At 44.1% G+C, this 20,332-nt stretch overlaps 1 protein-coding gene across 4 annotated transcripts in view; it reads left to right on the top strand.

Annotated features, from left to right (window-relative positions):
- Positions 1–20,128, top strand: part of ipcef1 (interaction protein for cytohesin exchange factors 1) — a 210,973-nt gene extending 190,845 nt beyond the window's left edge. For all 4 annotated transcript variants that reach the window (XM_068044818.1, XM_068044820.1, XM_068044822.1 and 1 more), the window contains 2 exons: positions 11,665–11,852; positions 19,286–20,128. In XM_068044818.1, coding sequence (XP_067900919.1) covers positions 11,665–11,852; positions 19,286–19,486 — 389 coding nt within the window. In that variant the 3' untranslated portion in view covers positions 19,487–20,128. The remainder of the gene's footprint in view (positions 1–11,664; positions 11,853–19,285) is intronic.
- The last annotated feature ends 204 nt before the right edge of the window (positions 20,129–20,332 follow it).

Here is a 20,332-nt window from a genome sequence, read left to right as displayed (position 1 = left end):
TTCCCTATACCTCTACAGTTATTTCCCCTTCAACTATTGATCAATTTCTCTTTTGAAAGTTATGATTGAATTTGCTTCTAACACCCATTCAGGAAGTGCTTTCCAGGTCATCAAAACTTGGTGCAGTAAGAAATAGTATCTTGCCTTAAGTTACCACCCTTTCTGCCACTGGAAGCCATTTCTTATTTACTCTATCCAAACCTTTAATAATTTTGAAAACCTCCATTAAACCTCCCTTTAACCTTCTCTGAGAAGATCTAATGAGAACAATGCCAGCTTCTCTCATCTTCCCACACAACTGTAGGTACCATCCAGTAATTCTCCTCTGCACCTACTCTCAGGCCTTAACATCCTTCCTAAAGCATGATGCCCAGAAATGGGCACAACACTCTGGGGCCTAACCAATGATTTATAAAAGTTTTGCATAACGTCCTTTCTTTTGTACAATATGCCTCAGTTTATAAAGCCAAGGATCCTGCATGACCTTTTTTAACAGCCTTTCTCAGTTTATTCTGCCACCTTTAAATATTTGTGCACATGATCCCCCAGGTCTCTCTCTTCCTGCACCTCCTTTAAAATTGTACCATGTATTTTATATTGCCTTTCCTCATTCTTCCGACCAAAATGAATCATTTCTCACTTTCCTGCATTAAATTGCATCTGCCATAAAGGCCTGCTACCCGACCCGAACCCAATGAGACCCAACGACATGTGTCGGGTTCAGGTCAGGTTGCACTTCTGGGTCTGGTGGTTGGGCCGCGTCGGACACGCTGTATCACAGGTAAGTGGCTCCACTGTTAATTTAATTTTTGGACTGAAAAGGTTGTTTTGTTACAGTTATTTTAAGCTTGTGCAGATCAGCAACAAAGTGAAAAACAGGAGGTAAGTTAACTGCTGGTTGGGTCTGGCGTGGGAAAAAAATGGAAGGACGACTCGGGCTTGGGTCGGATGTGGTTCTCTTGGGCTTGGGTCGGGTTTTTCTTTGCAGACCCGAGCAGGTCTTTAATCTGCCATGTGTCTGCCCATTTCACCATGTGTCTGTTATTATCCTTCTCATTGTTTCCTAAACTTGAGTTTCCTGTCATCTGCAAAGATTGAAATTATGTCTTGCATGCCCAAGTCAAAGTCATTAATATACATCAAAAACAGTATTGGTCCTAATACAGATCCCTGGGAGACCCCACTGTATACATCCCCCCAAACTAACAAATATGATGCCAAAAACAGTCAGAGGGCACAGTAGTAATGGCAGGGAGATGGAATGGAGTACTGTCAGCATTTCTTTTGTAAGGCTTTAGTTTAGTGTAGAGATACAGCACTGAAACAGGCCCTTCGGCTCACCGAGTCTGTGCCGACCATCAACCACCCATTTATACTAATCCTACACTAATCCCAGATTCCTACCACATCCCCACCTGTCCCTATATTTCCCTACCACCTACCTATACTAGGGGAAATTTATAATGGCCAATTAACCTATCAACCTGCAAGTCTTTGGCATGTGGGAGGAAACTGGAGCACCCGGAGGAAACCCACGCAGACACAGGGAGAACTTGCAAACTCCACACAGGCAGTACCCAGAATTGAACCCGGGTCACTGGAGCTGTGAGGCTGCGGTGCTAACCACTGCGCCACTGTGCCGCCCGCAATCTACTGAATCCCACTTATCAGAAGCTGCCTCTATGCTCTAAGATGAGCACCACATAGGCATGTCAGAAGCATGCCTATGAACTTCTTTTAACCTTTTAGGAAGATGAACCCTGCTTTTAATTTTTTAATTCCTAATTCATAGGAAAATCATTCTTTTAACCTTATAACCCCTTATTATGACTGGATTCCTTCACAAGCTTGGGGGACTGGGAGGAAGCGCTCTGGTCCTTACTGGCCCACAAGCAGTGCTGGAAAGACACTTAACTCTTCCATGTTGTTGCCTTCGCCACCCTTTAGCTGCTGGGTTTCCTGAGGCCTTGTAAACCTGGCTGGCCAGGGTTAAACAAGGAAGAGAGAGAGAATGAGGCCTATTAAAAGATTTCAATGATCAACTTCCCTGGGAGTGGTTTGGTTGCCTGCTTCCCATCCCTCCATTAAGTGGGCAGGTTCAAGGCGAGTTGGGTTTGGGTTTAAGATTTTCAAAAAAATTACATACCACACAACCCAAACACTCATATTTTGGTGGGTTAAAAGTTCCCTCACAATTTCTGCAAGAATGGTTTCTAGTTTTTTTGAATGTTGATAACATTTTAAGACAAACAACATTGAAGGGGATGTGGCAACACAGACAGGAAGTTGGTTAAAGTGTAATGGTTAATGGATGCTTTTCAGACTAGAGTGAACTGAAGACAGTTCTGTATTTGTGTGTGTGTTAAAATAGTGTGTGGTTAACTGTGAAGAGGACTAAGTGGCTTCAGATGTCAGATCAAATTTGATATGGGCAAGTGTGAGGTGATATATCTTGGGAGGATGAATGTGGATTCTAATCCACAGATTAATGTCCGTAGAACACTTTTTGAGTCAGCTGAGGTTCATGAACAAATAGGCATTTAATAGCATAGCATAAATCTCACCCTTTTCAGTCTTGCTGGTAAAGTGAGAGATAAGAAATTGATGGACTATCATTGTATGCTTGGCAGATTCACCATGCGAGAAAAATGCCATCACAACTATGAAAAGAATTTTCCTGTTGCTGATGAGCATTTCTTGTTTTGCGATTACTTATGGAATTATTCAACCAGGCCAGGAAATATTAAAGCACCTGTTCTAAACCATTTTGACAAATTTTGATTTTCTTTCTTGGCTTGCTGGTGCTGATATGCCACATAAAAATAATTTTCAGGGTGGAACCATGCAAGATGCAGCCACCTCTCTTCTGTTTATGATTGAGAGTTATGGGCTTCACAATCTTTAGAAAATTGGAGCTGGTTGGTTTGAGTAAGAGCAGCACCAATCCTAAAAAAAGTGAACCCACCTTAATGGAGTGGCTAGTGTCACGTTGCCCCAAATTTTGGCCAGTTTGGTTCCGTGCCCTTTATTTGAAACCCACGGATGGAGATTTAGCTACTTCAAGAGAAAGTGGTGAAATTGTGCAGCATTTTACATGCTCTCCTGAGGTAAGATCAACAACTTGTGTTTATAGAGCACCTTTACCATAGAAAGATGCCCCTAGTGTTCCAAAGTAAGGAAAAACAGACACTGAACCAAAGATGAAGAGACAATTTCAGAACATAGTGACGTAAGAACATCTGATGGTGAAAGCCTGAAGAGATGACCCTGCAAGTTAAAGCAGTTGATGGGAATGCCTCAGAAATTAAAGCATCTGCTATTTATTGATTGTTGAGGGAAAAAGGGACTGAGCCTTTTGGCGTCCTTGTCTCGAGAGACAATGGGTAAGCACCTAGAAGTGGTCAGTGGTTTGTGGAGCAGTGCCTGGAGTGGCTATAAAGGGCAATTCTAGAGTGACAGACTCTTCCACAGGTGCTGCAGATAAAGTTGGTTGTCGGAGCTGTTGCATAGTTGGCTCTCTCCTTACACTTTTCCTGCCAACTACAGAGTCTCTTCGACTCACCTGTCCTCAGCTCCGCCTTTATAGCTGTCTGCCAGCTCTGGCGATCGCTGGCAACTGACTCCCACGACTTGTGATCAATATCACAAAACGTCATGTCGCGTTCGCAAACATCTTTAAAACGGAGACATGGACGGCCGGTGGGTCTGATACCAGTGACAAGCTCGCTCTACAATACGTCCTTAGGGATCCTGCCATCTCCCATGCGGCTCACATGGCGAAGCCATCTCAAGCGTCACTGGCTCAGTAGGGCGTACATGCTGGGGATGTTGGCTGCCTCGAGGACTTCTGCGTTGGAGATACGGTCCTGCCACCTGATGCCAAGGATTCTCTGGAGACAGCAAAGATGGAATGCGTTGAGACGTCACTCTTGGCTGACATACATTGTCCAGGCCTCGCTGCCATAGAGCAAGGTACTGAGGACACAGGCTTGAAACACTCGGACTTTTGTGTTCATGTCAGTGCGCCATTTTCCCACACCCTCTTGGCCAGTCTGGACATAGCAGCGGACACCTTTCCCATGCGCTTGTTGATTTCTGCATCGCGAGGCATGTTGCTGGTAATGGTTGAGCCTAGGTCGGTGAACTCTTGAACCACTTCCAGAGTGTGGTCACCGATATTGATGGATGGAGCATTTCTGACATCCTGTCCCATGATGTTCATTTTCTTGAAACTGATGATTAGGCCAAATTCATTGCAGGCAGCTGCAATCCTGTTGATGAGTCTCTGCAAACACTCTTCCGTGTGGGATGTTAATGCAGCATCCTCACCAAAGAGGAGTTCCCTGATGAGGGCTTTCCATACTTTGATCTTCGCTCTTAGACAGGCAAGGTTGAACAGCTTGCCATCTGATCTTGTGTGGAGGAAAATTCCTTCTTCTGAAGGCTTTAAACGCATGAGAGAACAGCAATGAGAAGAAGATCCCAAACAGTGTAGGTGCAAGAACACAGCCTTGTTTCACACCACTCAGGATAAGAAAGGGGTCTGATGAGGCACCGTGATGCTGAATTGTGCCTTTCATATTGTCATGGAACAAGGTGATGATGCTTAGTAGCTTTGGTGGACATCTGATCTTTGCTAGTAGTCTGAAGAGACCACGTCTGCTGACGAGGTTAAAGGCTTTGGTGAGATCTATGAAGGCAACTTAGAGGGGGCTCCATTGTTCACGGCATTTCTCCTGTAGCTGGCGAAGGGAGAACAGCATATCAATAGTGGATCTCTCTGCTCGAAAGCCGCACTGTGCCTCAGGGTAGACACGCTCAGCCAGCTTCTGGAGCCTGTTTAAAATGACTTGAACAAAGACTTTCCCCACTATGCTGAGCAGGGAAATTGCATGGTAGTTGTTGCAGTCACCCTTGTTCTTATTGAGGGCGATGATATTGGCATCGTGCATGTCCTGTGGTACTGCTCCCTCGTCCCAGCACAGGCAAAGCAGTTCGTAGAGTGCTGAAAGTATAGCATGCTTGGCACACTTGATTATTTCAGGGGTAATGCCGTCCTTTCCAGGGGCTTTTCCGCTGGCTAGAGAATTGATGGCGTTACTGAGCTCTGATTTTTAGTTTTAGAGATACAGCACTGAAACAGGCCCTTCGGCCCACCGAGTCTGTGCCGACCATCAACCACCCATTTATACTAATCCTACACTAATCCCATATTCCTACCACATCCCCACCTGTCCCTATATTTCCCTACCACCTACCTATACTAGGGGCAATTTATAATGGCCAATTAACCTATCAACCTGCAAGTCTTTGGCATGTGGGAGGAAACCGGAGCACCCGGAGGAAACCCATGCAGCCACAGGGAGAACTTGCAAACTCCACACAGGCAGTACCCAGAATTGAACCCGGGTCACTGGATCTGTGAGGCTGCGGTGCTAACCACTGCGCCACTGTGCCGCCCAGTTTGTCCAGCTCATCCATGACTGGTAGAGACTGGGCTTCATTGAGGGCGGTATCAGTGACATCATTTTCCCTGGAGTACAGTTTTAGGTAGTGCTCAATCCAGCGGTCCATTTGCTTGCTTGGTTCAGTGATTGTTTCCCCTGGTTTAGACTTGAGGGGGGGCAATCGTCTTGATGGTTGGCCCAAAAGCTCTCTTAATGCCGTCATACATTCCTCTGATGTTTCCAGTGTCGGAGGCCAGCTGAATATGACTGCATAGGTGTTGCCAGTAGTCGTTTGCACAGAGCCTGGCTTTTCTTTGCGTGGTGCTTCTGGCGGCTTTAAGTGCTAAGGATGTTAACTCGCTGGGGGCTTTCTTGTAGTTCAGCAGTGCAGTGCACTTGGCAGCTATGACTGGTTCCATCTCTTCAAAGTGAGACTGAAACCAGTCTGCATTCTGCTTTTCACGTTTGCCACAGGTGGTCATTGCTGAGTCATAGATGGCGTCTCTGAAGTGGGCCGACTTGGTCTCTGCATCTCCTGTAGGAGTGTTTTGAAGGGCTTTTTCAAGTGAATTGAGAAACTTTTGTGACAGCTGTGGGTAATAAACTCTGGTAGTGTTGATGCGCGGGCGGCCATTCTGCTTGGGGTGATGTAACTTCTTTGGTTTGAGTCTCACTTTGCTGCACACCAGGGAGTGGTTGGTGTCGCAATCCGCACTGTGGAAGCTGCGTGTGATCTGAACACTGTTTATGGAGGCTCGCCTTGTGACGATGTGAGGTCCAGCTGGTGCCAACGTGATCTTAGGTGTCTCCAAGAAATCTGGTGACAGGGTTTAGTTTGAAAGAATGAGTTGGTGATGCAGAGGTTGTGATAGGTACACAACTCCAGCAGTCTCTGTCCATTCTCTTTCATCCTTCCAATGCCATAGCCCGAGACAGGAGGGCCAGGAGTCATGGTCAGCCCCAACCCTGGCGTTAAAATTCCCCAGCAGGAGCAAATGAGCTTTAATCTATGGAACCCTGAAGACTCTACACCGAGGTTAGAAATTAATCTTCAGGGGAATTAAAAAGCAACAATTTACCTTTAACATTGAAAACTATCCCAAGGTGCTTTAAAAAAAAAAGGGTGGTGAGCCAAAGAAGGATTTATTAGGAAGGGTGACTCATTCAAATAGAAATTAAATACATTTCTTTTAGAAAATAATATTTTGGGATACCGAATCTGAGTAACCTGAGACATGAAGCATGATAGGTGTAGTATGTTTGAGTGAAACAGGTGATTTTGAATCTCTGATTCCCAAACCTTTACATCACTGGCATATATTCCTTGCCCATGTCTTGAGATTGTTGTAGACAAATTAATAGTCTGTGATTAGATGGGCCTTGCTCTTTTTCATCTAACAATTCCAATGTTCCAATGTAACCAAAAGCTGAGTTAAAAGAGTAGATTTTATTGAGGGTCTTAAAGGAGGAGACAGAAGTGGAGAGGTTAAGGGGTTCAGGTAGGGCTGCCAACTGTGGTTGGAGGCATTCCTAGAGGTTTGATCACATGGCATTTGATCACATGACATTTGACGATGACATCTAATCACGAGTTCTACAAATGTCATTGCTTTTACCTTATAAAGGTTGCACTGCCTGTAGTTGGGTCTTTTTCCTTGTGCCAACAGCTGTTGTGCAAGAAATTCAAGAACCACGAAGCCACCCGTGAGCAAGCAAAGAGGGGAGACCAAGGGTGGGGAAGAGGGGAAATCAAGGTTGGGGAAAAGGGGAACCAAAGGTGAGGGAGCAATTTACAGAGGGGAAAGCAGAGGTGGGAGGGACTTTAAATCCATCAGTAACTAATGGTAACTCACTGAAATTGCAGTGATAACTAATAGCAAAGTGGTAACATTCAGATTCCCTCATAACCAAAAGCTATACAATAACTCACTAATAGTCAATGTGTAACTGGTAGTAATAGATATAATAGATATTCACCAAGAAACTACAGCAAGAAATCTCCTGCACTACAAAGAAAGTGGAGTTTTATGGGCCTTGCAAGAGCAGATTGATGGCATGCAGGGTGATTTAATTAGACGGGAGGTGTTTTATCGGATTCCCGACAGCAGGATTTTTATTGAAATTAAGTCGATGACGTGTTTGCAGTGTTCCGCGGTCCTCCCGTAAGGAGGCGAATTGCGGCTTTGCATTCATTTGCATGCCATGAATACTCATTACCTGACACTTAGTTCCAATTAAGTCCTACCTGCCAGATGAAGTGAACGGTGAGCACTATTACTGTGCCACCTAGTTCACGTTTGTATCAACGTGGCATGCAACAGGCGCCTTTGTGCAATTGAGTTTTTCTTGCCCATATCTTTGCAGTATCCAGTGTCTTCAGTCATTTCTTGATATCGCATGGAGTGAATCGGATTGGCTGAAGCATCTTTGTTGCTGTGGACCTCAAGAGAAGGCCGAGATGGATCATCCACTCGGCACTTCTGGCTGAAGATGAATGCAAATGCTTCAGCCCTGTCTTTCGCACTGATGTGCTGGGCTCCCTCATTGTTGAGAATGGGGATGTTTGTGGAGCCTTCTCCTCCTGTCACTTGTTTAATTGTTCACCACCATTGATGACTGGATGTGGCAGGACTGCAGAGCTTAGATCTGATATGTTGGTTGTGGGATCACTTAGCCCTTTCTATTGCACACTGCTTCTGCTGTTTGGCATGCAAGTAGTGCTGTGTTGTAGCTTCACTAGGCTGACACCTCAATTTTAGGTTTGCCTGGTGCTGCTCCTGGCATTTTCTCCTGCACTCTTCATTGAACCAGGGTTGGTCTCCCAGCTTGAAGGTAATGGTAGAGTGGGGGATATGCAGGACCATGAGGTTACAGATTTTGATTGAATACAATTCTGCTGCTACTGATGGCCCACAACACCTCATGGATGCTCAGTTTTGAGTTGCTAGATCTGTTCAAAATCTATCCCATTTAGCACGGTGGTCGTGCCACAGAACAAGAAGATGGGTACCCTCAGTGTGAAGACGGAACTTCATCACCACAAGGACTGTGCAGTGGTCACTCCTACCAATACTGTCATAGACAGATGCATCTGTGACAAGTAGATTGGTGAGGACGAGGTCCATCAATTCGGTGAAAGACGCTCTTTGATCTTCCCGAAACATGCTGATCTTCCAGCACAGAGTTGTCCACGTTCCAAGGCCCAGGGCTATGTGCTGAGGGTCGCACTAAAGCTTGGGGCAGCCGCTGCAAAGGCTCAATAGGGAAAGACCGCTGTGTAAGGTCCTCCCACCAAAGTGAACTGAGAGGCTGGACCCATGGGAAACCCCTCGGGCTGTATACACCAAATATGGGTTTGCTGTAAAATGTAGATGGCAGGTAAAATGGAATGGAAGGGTTGTGAGGCAACTCACTCCTGTATTGAAGAAAACTGATTCCCTTTGCACTTTTTGGAATGTCAACTTGGTGCTGTTCTGAACTCTTTTGGAATGTATTTTTTTTACAGAGTTTTATGAATAAAGTATATTTTGGAAAACAAAGGTGAGGACGAGGTCAGGTAGGTTATTCCCTCTTGTTGGTTCCCTCACCACCTGCTGCAGACCCAGTCTAGCAGCTATGTCCTTTAGGACTCAGCCAGCTCGGTCAGTAGTGGTGCTACCAAGCCACTCTTGATGATGGACTTTGAAGACCCCACCTAGAGTAGTCTGTGTGACAGCTCTCCCTATTTGGGCACAAGCCCCAAGATGTTAGTCAGGAAGACTTTGCAAGGTTGACAGGGCTGGGTTTGCTGTGGTCGTTTCCTGTGCCTAGGTCAATGCCAGGTGGTCCATCCGGTTTCATTCCTTTTCTTAGACTTTGCGGCAGTTTGATACAACTGAGTGGCTGCTATGTCATTTCAGAGGGTATTTAAGAGTGAGCCACATTGTTGTGGATCTGGAGTCACATGTAGGCCAGACCAGGTAAGGACGGCAGATTTCCTTCCCTAAAGGACGTTAGTGAACCAGATGAGTTTTTACGACAATTGACAATGGTTTTATATTCACAGTAGGCTAGTTTTTTTTTAAATTTCGCATTTTTTTATTAATTGAATTCAAATTCCATGGTGGGATTCTAATGCATGTCCCCAATTCATTAGCCTGAGGCTCTGGGTTACTAGTCGTGACATTACCACTATGTCAATGCCTCCCCCCTGCTTATGTCGACCCTGTCCCATTCCTGCACAATTTTAGACATTTCAATCTTATCATCCATATCTGTGTTTTAATGTAAAGAGTCAGTTTTTTTTTTCAATTCTTCCTTAGTATTTGTATTTCTTCGTACCAGGCAACATCACAGTGAATCTACTTTATACTCTCTCTAATTACTCTATCCTTCCTATAGTGTGGAGCCCAGTAGGGCACACAGTATTTTAACTGATGTCTAATGAAGGTTTTATATAGGCTAATCATTTACTTGCGTTCCTTCCTGTTGTCACTCCAAACTGAAACTTTAAGATTAGTGCATCACTTAACATTTTTAAACAAGAAACAGAATTGTTTTATGAATCCTGAATTTTTGCAAAGATACACTTGCAACATTGCTGATGAACCAAAATGCCGCCTTTTTGGAGGCAGTTTTAGTACTGAGTACTTTGCGTTCACATAGAGCAGTGACTAGATACAGTTCAGAACTGCCTTTACATTGCTCCAACTATGTCCATTGATTGCAAACATTATGCACCAGCATAACTTTGCCATTTCCTGCCCTTATGGTTTCTCTTAAGTAAAATTTACCAATTAGTGGCATGTTTTGCGCAGTGAACTCATATTCATTGGGATTGTAGTTGGGAATGCCAAGCTGATTTGGAATGTACTATCTGAAAGGATGATGGAAGAAGATTCAATAGTAACTTTCAAAGAGGAATTGGATAAATACTTGAAAAGGAAATATTTGAATGGCTACGTGGAAAGTTCTAGGGAGTGGGAATAATTGGATAGCTCTTTCAAAGAGCCGGCACAGGCACAATGGTTCAATTGGCCTCCTTCTGTGATGTATGATTCTGTGATTTCACAAAGAACCTTTAACCATCTCCAGAGATCTATCAGATGCTATTCCTCCCTTTGGTGGTGGTCGAATTCAAAACAAAGACCTACAGCCATAGGCAGATGTTCTTTCTAATCTGTTGTAGCATTCAGTGCAATGTTTAAGATCATTTCAATTACATTCAATGAATTTGTTCTATTTTTTATTCCTTCATGGGATGTGAACGTCACTGGCTAGGCCAGCATTTATTGCCTATCCCCAATTGCCATTAAAAGGGGGTGGTGAGCTTCCTTCTTGAACCGCTGCAGTCCTTGGGGTGTAGGCACACCAACAATGCTATTAGGAAGGGAGTTCTAGGATTTTGACCCAGCAGTAGTGAAGACATGCCGACATAGTTCCAAGTCAGGATGGTGTGTGGCTTGGAGGGGAATTTGCAGGTGGTGGTGTTCCCATGCATCTGCTGCCCTTGTCCTTCTATCTCGTAGAGGTAACGGGTTTGGAAGTTGCTGTCAAAGGAGCCTTGGAGAGTTGCTGCAGTGCATCTTGCAGATGATACACACTGCTGCCACAGTGTCAGTGGTGGAGGGAGTGAATGTTGAAGGTGGAGGATGGGGTGCCAATCAAGCAGGCTGCTTTGTCCTGGATGGTGTCGAGCTTCTTGAGTGTTGTTGGAGCTGCACCCATCCAGTCAAGTGGAGAGTCTTCCATCACACTCCTGCCTTGTAGATGGTGGATAGACTTTGGGGAGTCAGGAGGTGAATTACTTGCCACAGAATTTCCAGCTTCTGGCCTGCTCTTGTGGCCACAGTACTTATATGGCTGGTCCAGTTCAGTTGCTGATCTATAGTAACACACAGGATGTTGATAGTGGGGGATTCAGCAATGGTAATACCATTGAATGTTAAAGGGAGATGGTTGGATTCTGTCTTGTTGGAGGTGGTCATTGCCTGGTACTTGTGTGGCGCGAATGTTATTTGCCACTTATCAGCCCAAGCCTGGATGTTGTCCAGGTCTTGCTGCATAGGGATACGGACTGCTTCAGCATCTGAGGCATCACAAATTGTGTTGAACATGGTGATTAGTACTATAATTCATGAATTCTTTTAATGAACACTCTATCAATTTAAATGTGCGTTTGTGTCATAGTTCATGAAGATGAGTCCATTTGACATTTGTTTTGCTGTTTGTCTTTCAGAAGAACCACAAAACCCTGATGAAATGGAACAGTTGTACAAATCCTTAGAGCAAGTCAGTCTTTCACCTATTGGAGAACGTCGGCCTTCATCAAAAACAGATTATAGGAGATCCTTTATAAAACGCAGTAATAATCCTGTTGTCAATGCAAGATTGCACAAATTCAGAACTTTGAACAGTACTTTGAAGGTATGTATATATGAGGTTTCTCCTTGTATCTATTGATAAAACATAATTGCTTCTATAAGCACTACATTATTAGCTGAATTGATGAGCTGTTGAAAAATGGAACAGCCAGGCATATTCAGTGAAGCATGAGCACCTTCTCTTAAGGAGTTTGCAGAGGATAATAGTGGGTGTGATAATAGCAGATTGCACATGGTACCACCGACACCAACAATCCTACATCACTTGTTCCCTCCCTCTTTGTAACCAGTGTTCCCCCTCAAGTATTATAGAGGAAGTCATGTATTCCAAATTCTCTACAGTCCAGGGTATTGAGGTCAAGCTACCAGGAATATTCTTCAATAGAAGTTATTTGACACAAAGATCCACAGCACATTTTGGAATTACAAGGAAGTTTAGTAGATGGCATGTGGTTACACAGGGGCTGGACACATTGGAAGGTCAGAAGTTCTACTTTCAACAGCCTGTTCTGGCCTCGGAGTAAACAGTGAATGCCTTGCAGACACTGCTGTAAATGGCTGTTGTCATAGAGAGCGCTGAAACAGGCCCTTCGGCCCACCGAGTCTGTGCCGACCATCAAACACCCATTTATATTAATCCTACATTAATCCCATATTCCCTACCACTTCCCCATCTTCCCGACCACCTACCTATACTAGGGACAATTTACAATGGTCAATTTACCTATCAACCTGCAAATCTTTGGCTGTGGGAGGAAACCGGAGCACCCGATGGAAACCCACGTGGTCACGGGAGAACTTGCTAACTCCACACAGGCAGTACCCAGAACTGAACCCGGGTCTCTGGAGCTGTGAGGCTGCGGTGCTAACCACTGTGCCGCAGATATTCTTGAGCTGCATCGTGTTGAGTCTGACCTACATTCTGTTGGGATTCCAGTCAATGAGGGAAATATTCCATTTGAAATTTGCCCTGAAAAAGAAAACCCTCTCCCCACTTGCCAGTCTTATTCTGTGCTTTCTCCTTGGGTACAATGATTTCCCATGGCCTTGGAGGGTGCTGGTTCTTCAGAGTAAATTACCTATCTGTGAAACACAGAATTCAGCATTTAGCAAAATAACACAGCAACTGTAATCTTTACATACTCTCTTAGACCTTGTTTTGTTTTTGATGGTGCACAAGAAAATGGTTAATGCTGTACAGGGACATTTTAGTTACATAAAAACAACCAGATGGTGAGAAGCTCTGCATTTGTCCATCTCTTAGGCAACTGGGGAATTATAAGAAATTGCTTGGATATTTAGATTGATCAGTTATAGCCAGGTTGAAACAATGAATCCAATTCACAGCAGCGTAATACCATCCCTACTTCACTTCAGCGGCTAGCAAGAGGCTCTGTAAGTTAATGATATTGTTCTGAAAGTCCTACCGTTGGAGATGAGTGGTGTATTTACTGTCATTCATAACATGACTCAGCCTGCCTGAGTAACATATTTGCGTAATTGAATAAATTCCTAGCCACTGACTGCAGTGGTTGTAATGACAGCTACCAACATGGAATAAGATAGAAGTGAAGATTGCAGTGAAGCAGAGCTGGATTATGCTGTTCCAATTCTTACATGAAGAATAAAACTTATTTTATAACCAACACAACAACAATAGCAACCTATATTTATTTCGGGCCTTTAACATAGAAAAACATCCCAAGATGCTTATAAAGGCATAAGAAAGACAGTAACAACAAAACAAAGAAGGAGGTATTAGGATGACTGACCAAATTCATGACCAAAGAATTTTAAGGAGGAAAGGAAGATGGAGGTTAGATGAAGAAGTGTGTAAGGGAACTTGTGTGGAGTGTAAACACCAGCACGCACCTATTGGACCGAACGGCCTGTTTCTGTGCTGAACATTCTATGTAATTCTGCTAGATTAGAAAATGTTTGGTTTTTTTAAGGTAATAGAGAGTGGGGAGTACCATATAGTTAAACTTAGTTTTTAAAAAAAATCACTGTCAACACGTCTCCAGGTTTATATTATGCAGCCACCAGAAGGAATTGTGTGTTTGTGTGTGTAATGGGTGCCTGTAAGTGCGGATATGTACGTTTGAAGTGTGTATGCGCGCATGTATTTTTGTGTGTGTGTATGTTAGTCATGGGTGTGTATTTACATGTATGCTTGTATGTGTGTGTGTGTGCGTGCACGTGCTTGTGTATACAAGAACACAAGAAATAGGAGCAGGAGTAGACCATATGGCCCATCGAGCCTGCTCTGCCAATTTTTAAATTCATTCTTGGGATGTAGGCGTCGCTAGCTAGGCCAGCATTTATTGTCCACCCCTAATTGCCCTTGAGAACCACTGCAGTCCATGTGGGGTAGGTACACCCACAGTGCTGTTAGGAAGGGAGTTCAGGGATTTTGACCCAGTGACAGTGAAGGAACAGCGATATAGTTCCAAGTCAGAATGGTGTCTGACTTGGGGACGAACTTACAGGTGCTGGTGTTCCCATGCATTTGCTGCCCCTGTCCTTTGAGTTGGTAGAGGTCGTGGGTTTGGAAGGTGCTATCTAAGGAGCCTTGGTGAGTTGCTGCAGTGCATCTTGTAGATTTTACATACTGCTGCTGCTGTGCGACGGTGGTGGAGGGATTGAATGTTTGTGGATGGGGTGCCAATCAAGCAGGCTGCTTTGTCCTGGAAGGTGTTGAGCTCCTTGAGTGTTGTTAGAGCTGCACCCATCCAGGCAAGTGGAGAGTATTCCCTCACACTCCAGACTTCTGCCTTGTAGGTAGTGGACAGGCTTTGGGGAGTCAGGAAGTGAGTTACTCGCCGCAGGATTCCTAACCTCTGACCTGCTCTTCTAGTTATGGCAGTTATATGGCTACTCAGTTCAGTTTCTGGTCAATGGTAACCCTTAGGATGTTGATAGTGGGGGATTCAGCGATCATAATGCCATTGAATGTCAAGGGGAGATGGTTAGATTCTCTCTTATTAGAGATGGTCATTGCCTGGAATTTGTGTGGTGCGAATGTTATTTGCCACTTATCAGCCCAAGCCTGGATACTGTCCAGGTCTTGCTGTATTTCTAAATGGACAGTATCTGAGGAGTCGCGAATGGTGCTGAACATTGTGCAATCATCAGCGAACATCCCCACTTCTGACCTTATGATTGAAGGAAGGTCATTGATGAAGCAGCTGAAGATGGTTAGGCCTAGGACACTACCCTGAGGAACTCCTGCAGTGATGTGCTGGAGCTGAGATGATTGACCTCCAACAGCCACAACAATTTGCGCGAGGTATGACTCCAACCAGCGGAGAGTTTTCCCCCTGATTCCCATTGACTTCAGTTTTGCTAGGGCTCCTTGATGCCATACTCGGTCAAATGCTGCCTTGATGTCAAGGGCAATCACTCTCACCGCACATCTTGACTTCAGCTCTTTTGTCCATGTTTGAACCAAGGCTGTAATGAGGTCAGTGGTCCTGGCGGAACCCAAACTGAGTGTCACTGAGCAGGTGATTGCTAAGCAAGTGCTGCTTGATGGCAGTTATGTCCTTTAGGACTCGGCCATCTCTTTACTGATGATTGAGAGTAGACTGATTGGGCGGTAATTGGCCGGGTTGTTCTTGCCCTGCTTTTTGTGTGCAGGACATACCTGGGCAATTTTCCACATTGCCGGGTAGATGCCAGTGTTGTAGCTGTACTGGAACAGCTTGGCTAGGGGCGCAGCAAGTTCTGGAGCACAGGTCTTCAGTACTATTGATGGTATATTGTCAGGGCCCATAGCCTTTGTAGTATCCAGTGCCTTCAGTCATTGCTTGATATCTCGCAGAATGAATCGAATTGGCTGATGTCTGGCATCTGTGATGCTGGGGACCTCAGGAGGAGGCCGAGATGGATCATCAACTCGGTACTTCTGGCTGAAGATTGTTGCAAATGCTTCAGCCTTATCATTCGCACTGCTGTGCTGGGCTCCCCCATCATTGAGGATGGGAATATTTGTGGAGCCACCTCCTCCTGTTAGTTGTTTAATTGTCCACCACCATTCACGGCTGGATGTGGCAGAACTGCAGAGCTTAGAGCTGATCTGTTGGTTATGGGATCACTTAGCTCTGTCTATCGCATGCTGCTTATGCAGTTTGGCACACAAGTAGTCCTGGGTTGTTGCTTCACCAGGTTGACACATCATTTGAGGTATGCCTGTTGCTGCTCCTGGCATGACCCCCTGCACTCTTCATTGAACCATGGTTGGTCTCCTGGCTTGATGGTAACGGTAGAATGGGGAATATGTCGGGCCATGAGGTTACAGATTGTGGTTGAGTACAATTCTGCTGATGGCCCACAGCACCTCATGGATGCCCAGTTTTGCATTGCTAGATCTGTTCGAAATCTATCCCATTTAGCACGGTGGTAGTGCCACACGACATGATGGAGGGTATCCTCAATGTGAAGGCGGGACTTTGTCTCCACAAGGACTGTGCGGTGGTCACTTCTACCAATACTGTCATGGACAGGTGCATCTGCGGCAGGCAGATTGGTGAAGATGAGCTCAAGTATGTTTTTCCCTCTTGTTGGTTCCTTCACCACCTGTCACATATCCAGTCTAGCAGTTACGTCCTTTAGGACTCGGCCATCTCGGTCAGTCGTGGTGCTACCGAGCCACTCTTGGTGATGAACATTGAAGTCCCCCACCCAGAGTATATTCTGTGCCCTTGCCACCCTCAGTGCTTCCTCCAAGTGGTGATCAACATGGAGGAGTACTGGCTCATCAGCTGAGGGAGGGCGGTAGGTGGTAATCAGCTGGATGTTCACTTGCCCTTGTTTGACCTGATGCCATGAGACTTCATGGGGTCCAGAGTCAATGTTGAGGACTCCCAGGGCAATTGCCTCCCGACTGTATACCACTGTGCCGCCCCTCTGCTGTGTCTGTCCTGCCGGTGGGACAGGACATACCCAGGGATGGCGATGGCGGTGTCTGGGACATTGTCTGTAAGGTATGATTCCGTGAGTATGACTGCTGTTGCTTGACTAGTCTGTGGGACAGCTGTCCCAACTGTGGCACAAGCCCCCAAATGTTTGTAAGGAGGACTTTGCAGGGTCAACAAGGCTGGGTTTACCCTTGTCGTTTCCGGTGCCTAGGTCGATGCCGGGTGATTCGTCCAGTTTCATTCTGTTTTATTGACTTTGTAGCAGTTAGATACAACTGAGTGGCTTGCTAGACCATTTCAGAGGGCATTTAAGAGTCAACCACATTGCTGTGGGTCTGGAGTTACATGTAAGCCAGACCACATAAGGACAGCAGATTTCCTTCCCTAAAGGGCATTAGTGAACCAAATGGTTTTTTACAACAATCGACAATGGTTTCATGGCCATCATTAGACTAGCTTTTTGTTTAATTCCAGATTTACTAATTGAATTCAAATTCCACCTTCTGCTGTTGTGGGATTTGAACCCATGTCCCCAGAGAAATACCCTGGGTCTCTGGGTTACTAGTCCAGTGACAATACCACTACGCCACTGCCTCCCCTCAAAATGATCATGGCTGATCTTAGGCTTCAACTCTACTTTCCCACCCGCTCACCATATCCCTGGATTCCCTGATAGACCTGTTTGTGTGTGGTGGCTGCGCATGTGTGTGTGTGGTGGGTGCGTGTGCATGTGTGAATGCGCTAGGATGTGAGATGGGTGCGTGTGTGTATATGCATCTGTGTGGTGGATGCGTGTGTGTACGCGTGGGTGGGTGTTTGTGTGGTGTGTGCATGTGTGTACGCGTGGGTGTGTGTTGTGTGCATGTGGGAGTGGTTGGGTTTGTGTGTGTGTGTGTGCATGTATTTATGTGTATGTGAGCCAAGACAGTAACTTCTGAGATTACATACAATTAAAAAAGCAACAGCCATAGACCACTGTCCTTCTGTGTGATTATAACATTAAAAAGATCTCCACTGTTCCCTGCAAACACACACAGTATTTGCTCTTTGTAGTTTTTGCTGAAACCTAATCTAGATCTGCCATGAAGATTTCAAAGTAAACTGTAACCAAAATAATAGGAATTAAGTCAAGTACCAGCACCAATTAATTTTACATCTGAATTCTGAAATTAATCTATTTGCTAGAATTGTATAAATGCTTCATCTAACAAAGAAAGCATTGTGTCTATATGTTTTTCTCAGTTTTGTTAAAGCATAGTTACTAGACATTTTGCTGAGATTGTCATCATCAGCTCTGTCTGGGTACTCATTAAATTTTTATGGTGTACCTTATTTCCAAGCGGAGACTTGTTTGGGAGCCCCTCTCAAATAAGGCAACTCCATCAGCTTATTTTTAATAGGAGAACATTCTCCATGTATACATACTAAAAAAAAAACCCTGAAATCCAAAAATAGCAAGTTATGAACAGAAGCAATTTTACATTTAGCATTAGACAGTACATATTTGGTGTGTTTAGTCAATATTTGTTTCCTACTAAGAATAGGAAGAGACTGGTCCACCATTTTAGACCATTCTAGCCCTCGTTAAAAAAACACTAGCCAGGGAAGTCCCCAATCACATTGTTTCTGACAGTGCTTCTATCCTTGTTACCTCTTAACCAATTCTTATCTCAATTTATTTTATCTCCCATGTAACTTATGCAGTTAAATGGAGAAAGGGATGGTCTCATCTTTGGGCTAAAAATTTGTCTCTTCTATTCCCATCTTAGGGCAAGGTTATATCTGTTGGCCTTGCAATGCAACACTAAGTGGGTATTATCCATCTGTCTTTAAAATGCAGCATTGAATTAATGTCTATCCCTCCCATAATCCTGCCACTATTTCCTCAATAAATTCTTGCCAGAGCCCTGCCTCCTACAAACCTCAAGGTAAATTAAACTTGTAGTCACATTCAGCAATTCTTTCCTCATACCTTGCTAATTGAGTCAAAAACTGTAATTTTGCATAGATGCTCCAGTAACTTCTAACCCCAGCCAGTCTCAGCTCCTCTTCCTATTCCAGGTCAATAGAAGTTAAAGACATGATGGTGATTGTCTGCATCTACTCATTTCATATTGAACTTCATAATCTGTACTGATGGGTTTTATAAATTAGTTGTCCATTTACCAAAAGATGTCTCTTATGCAGGAGTGACCTTTCTACTGCTACTAACCTATATGCGAGGACTGGCATGCTTCCTAACTGAATTCTTGAATGTGGGGAGGTATCTAATGAGAATACAGTAATGAGCTAAAATTAGAGATCGTTAACAGGTTAGGCCTTTCATTCATATTACTCAGCATGGTGCTCTGCAAAGGACAGTCTTGCCCTCATCAGGAATTAACTTTTATTTGAATGTAAGAAAATCCACACATGAAACACACTTGTCTTTAGTGAAAGGGAACATACGCATCGAGGACCTGGTATTGTAGCAGCAAATTATTTTTATCATGACTAAACATGGCTGTCTGGATTATGGTAATTATGCCTGTTTTTTTTGTTTCCTCTTATTAACTAGTCTAAAGAAGCAGACCTAGCCGTCATAAACCAACTCTTGGAAAGTCCGCACTTGACATCAGAGAAATTCAGACAGTGGAAGGAAGACTACTCACTGTTGCTGCAGGATATCTGTAAATCATGCCAAGCTAAAATCCATTCAGAAAAAAAAAATTATGACGTGGAGAATCAGCAAACATCATGTGTTGAAACAGATGTTTAAGACTTGAGCATGACTTCACCAAAATACGGTACTGAACTGTCTCGGTTGAGTTTTACCGCTTATTGAAGCACTAAAAGGTGTGGGACTTCCAGTAAGTTGATACTGCCTGCAAACAATGAGGGCCATCAACTAATCAACAGTGTTCATTGTGTTTATAAGTAGACATGTAAAGTCCTTTTTTGCCTACAGTGTAGGACTTACGAATGTTTATTTAACTTATGCACTATTGCACTGATAGTAGTAGGTTACTGTTTAATGTGAAAGTATAAATGATTCACAGGAGTGTGAACAAGGACATTCCCACAGATGAAAGGACAATTGTACACGCATTCACATTCTATTTTTGTGATATTCTATTTATTCTGCATTCAGTGTTTAGCTTCAAATGGTCAGAGCTATTGAAACATGTTTTCAAACTTGCATACTATTTTTATACATGTGAAATTCCACTTAAGGATTTGTGAAAATACCAATGATTTTCCCTCGACAAAAGGCCAATTCACATATTAAAACCGTCAGTTCCTACCAGATTGATCAAAGCATACCATGTAGCTATTACAAATGTGAACAAAGCTTATATTTACATTATATTTTAATTGTACTAATCTAAACTATGTCATAAACCAAAATAAACTGAGAAAAGTCTGTCCGTTCTTTGGCTATTATCGCTATTCCTGCAAAGAAATGTTCTGTCCATTCTACCTCCAAGTAAACCAAACAGGAGTTGGACTGTAATGTGTTAGATTACCTAGCTGGAGTAAACTGTACTTACTGGCTGTGTGTACTCATCCCCTTTTCCAGCAGAGCTGCACTCACTGGGCTGGATTTTACTGGGCCCCCAAAGTC

Source organism: Heterodontus francisci, chromosome 13, assembly GCF_036365525.1.
Source record: "Heterodontus francisci isolate sHetFra1 chromosome 13, sHetFra1.hap1, whole genome shotgun sequence".
NCBI classification, from domain to species: domain Eukaryota; kingdom Metazoa; phylum Chordata; class Chondrichthyes; order Heterodontiformes; family Heterodontidae; genus Heterodontus; species Heterodontus francisci.
This window is presented reverse-complemented; position numbering and strand designations above follow the sequence as displayed.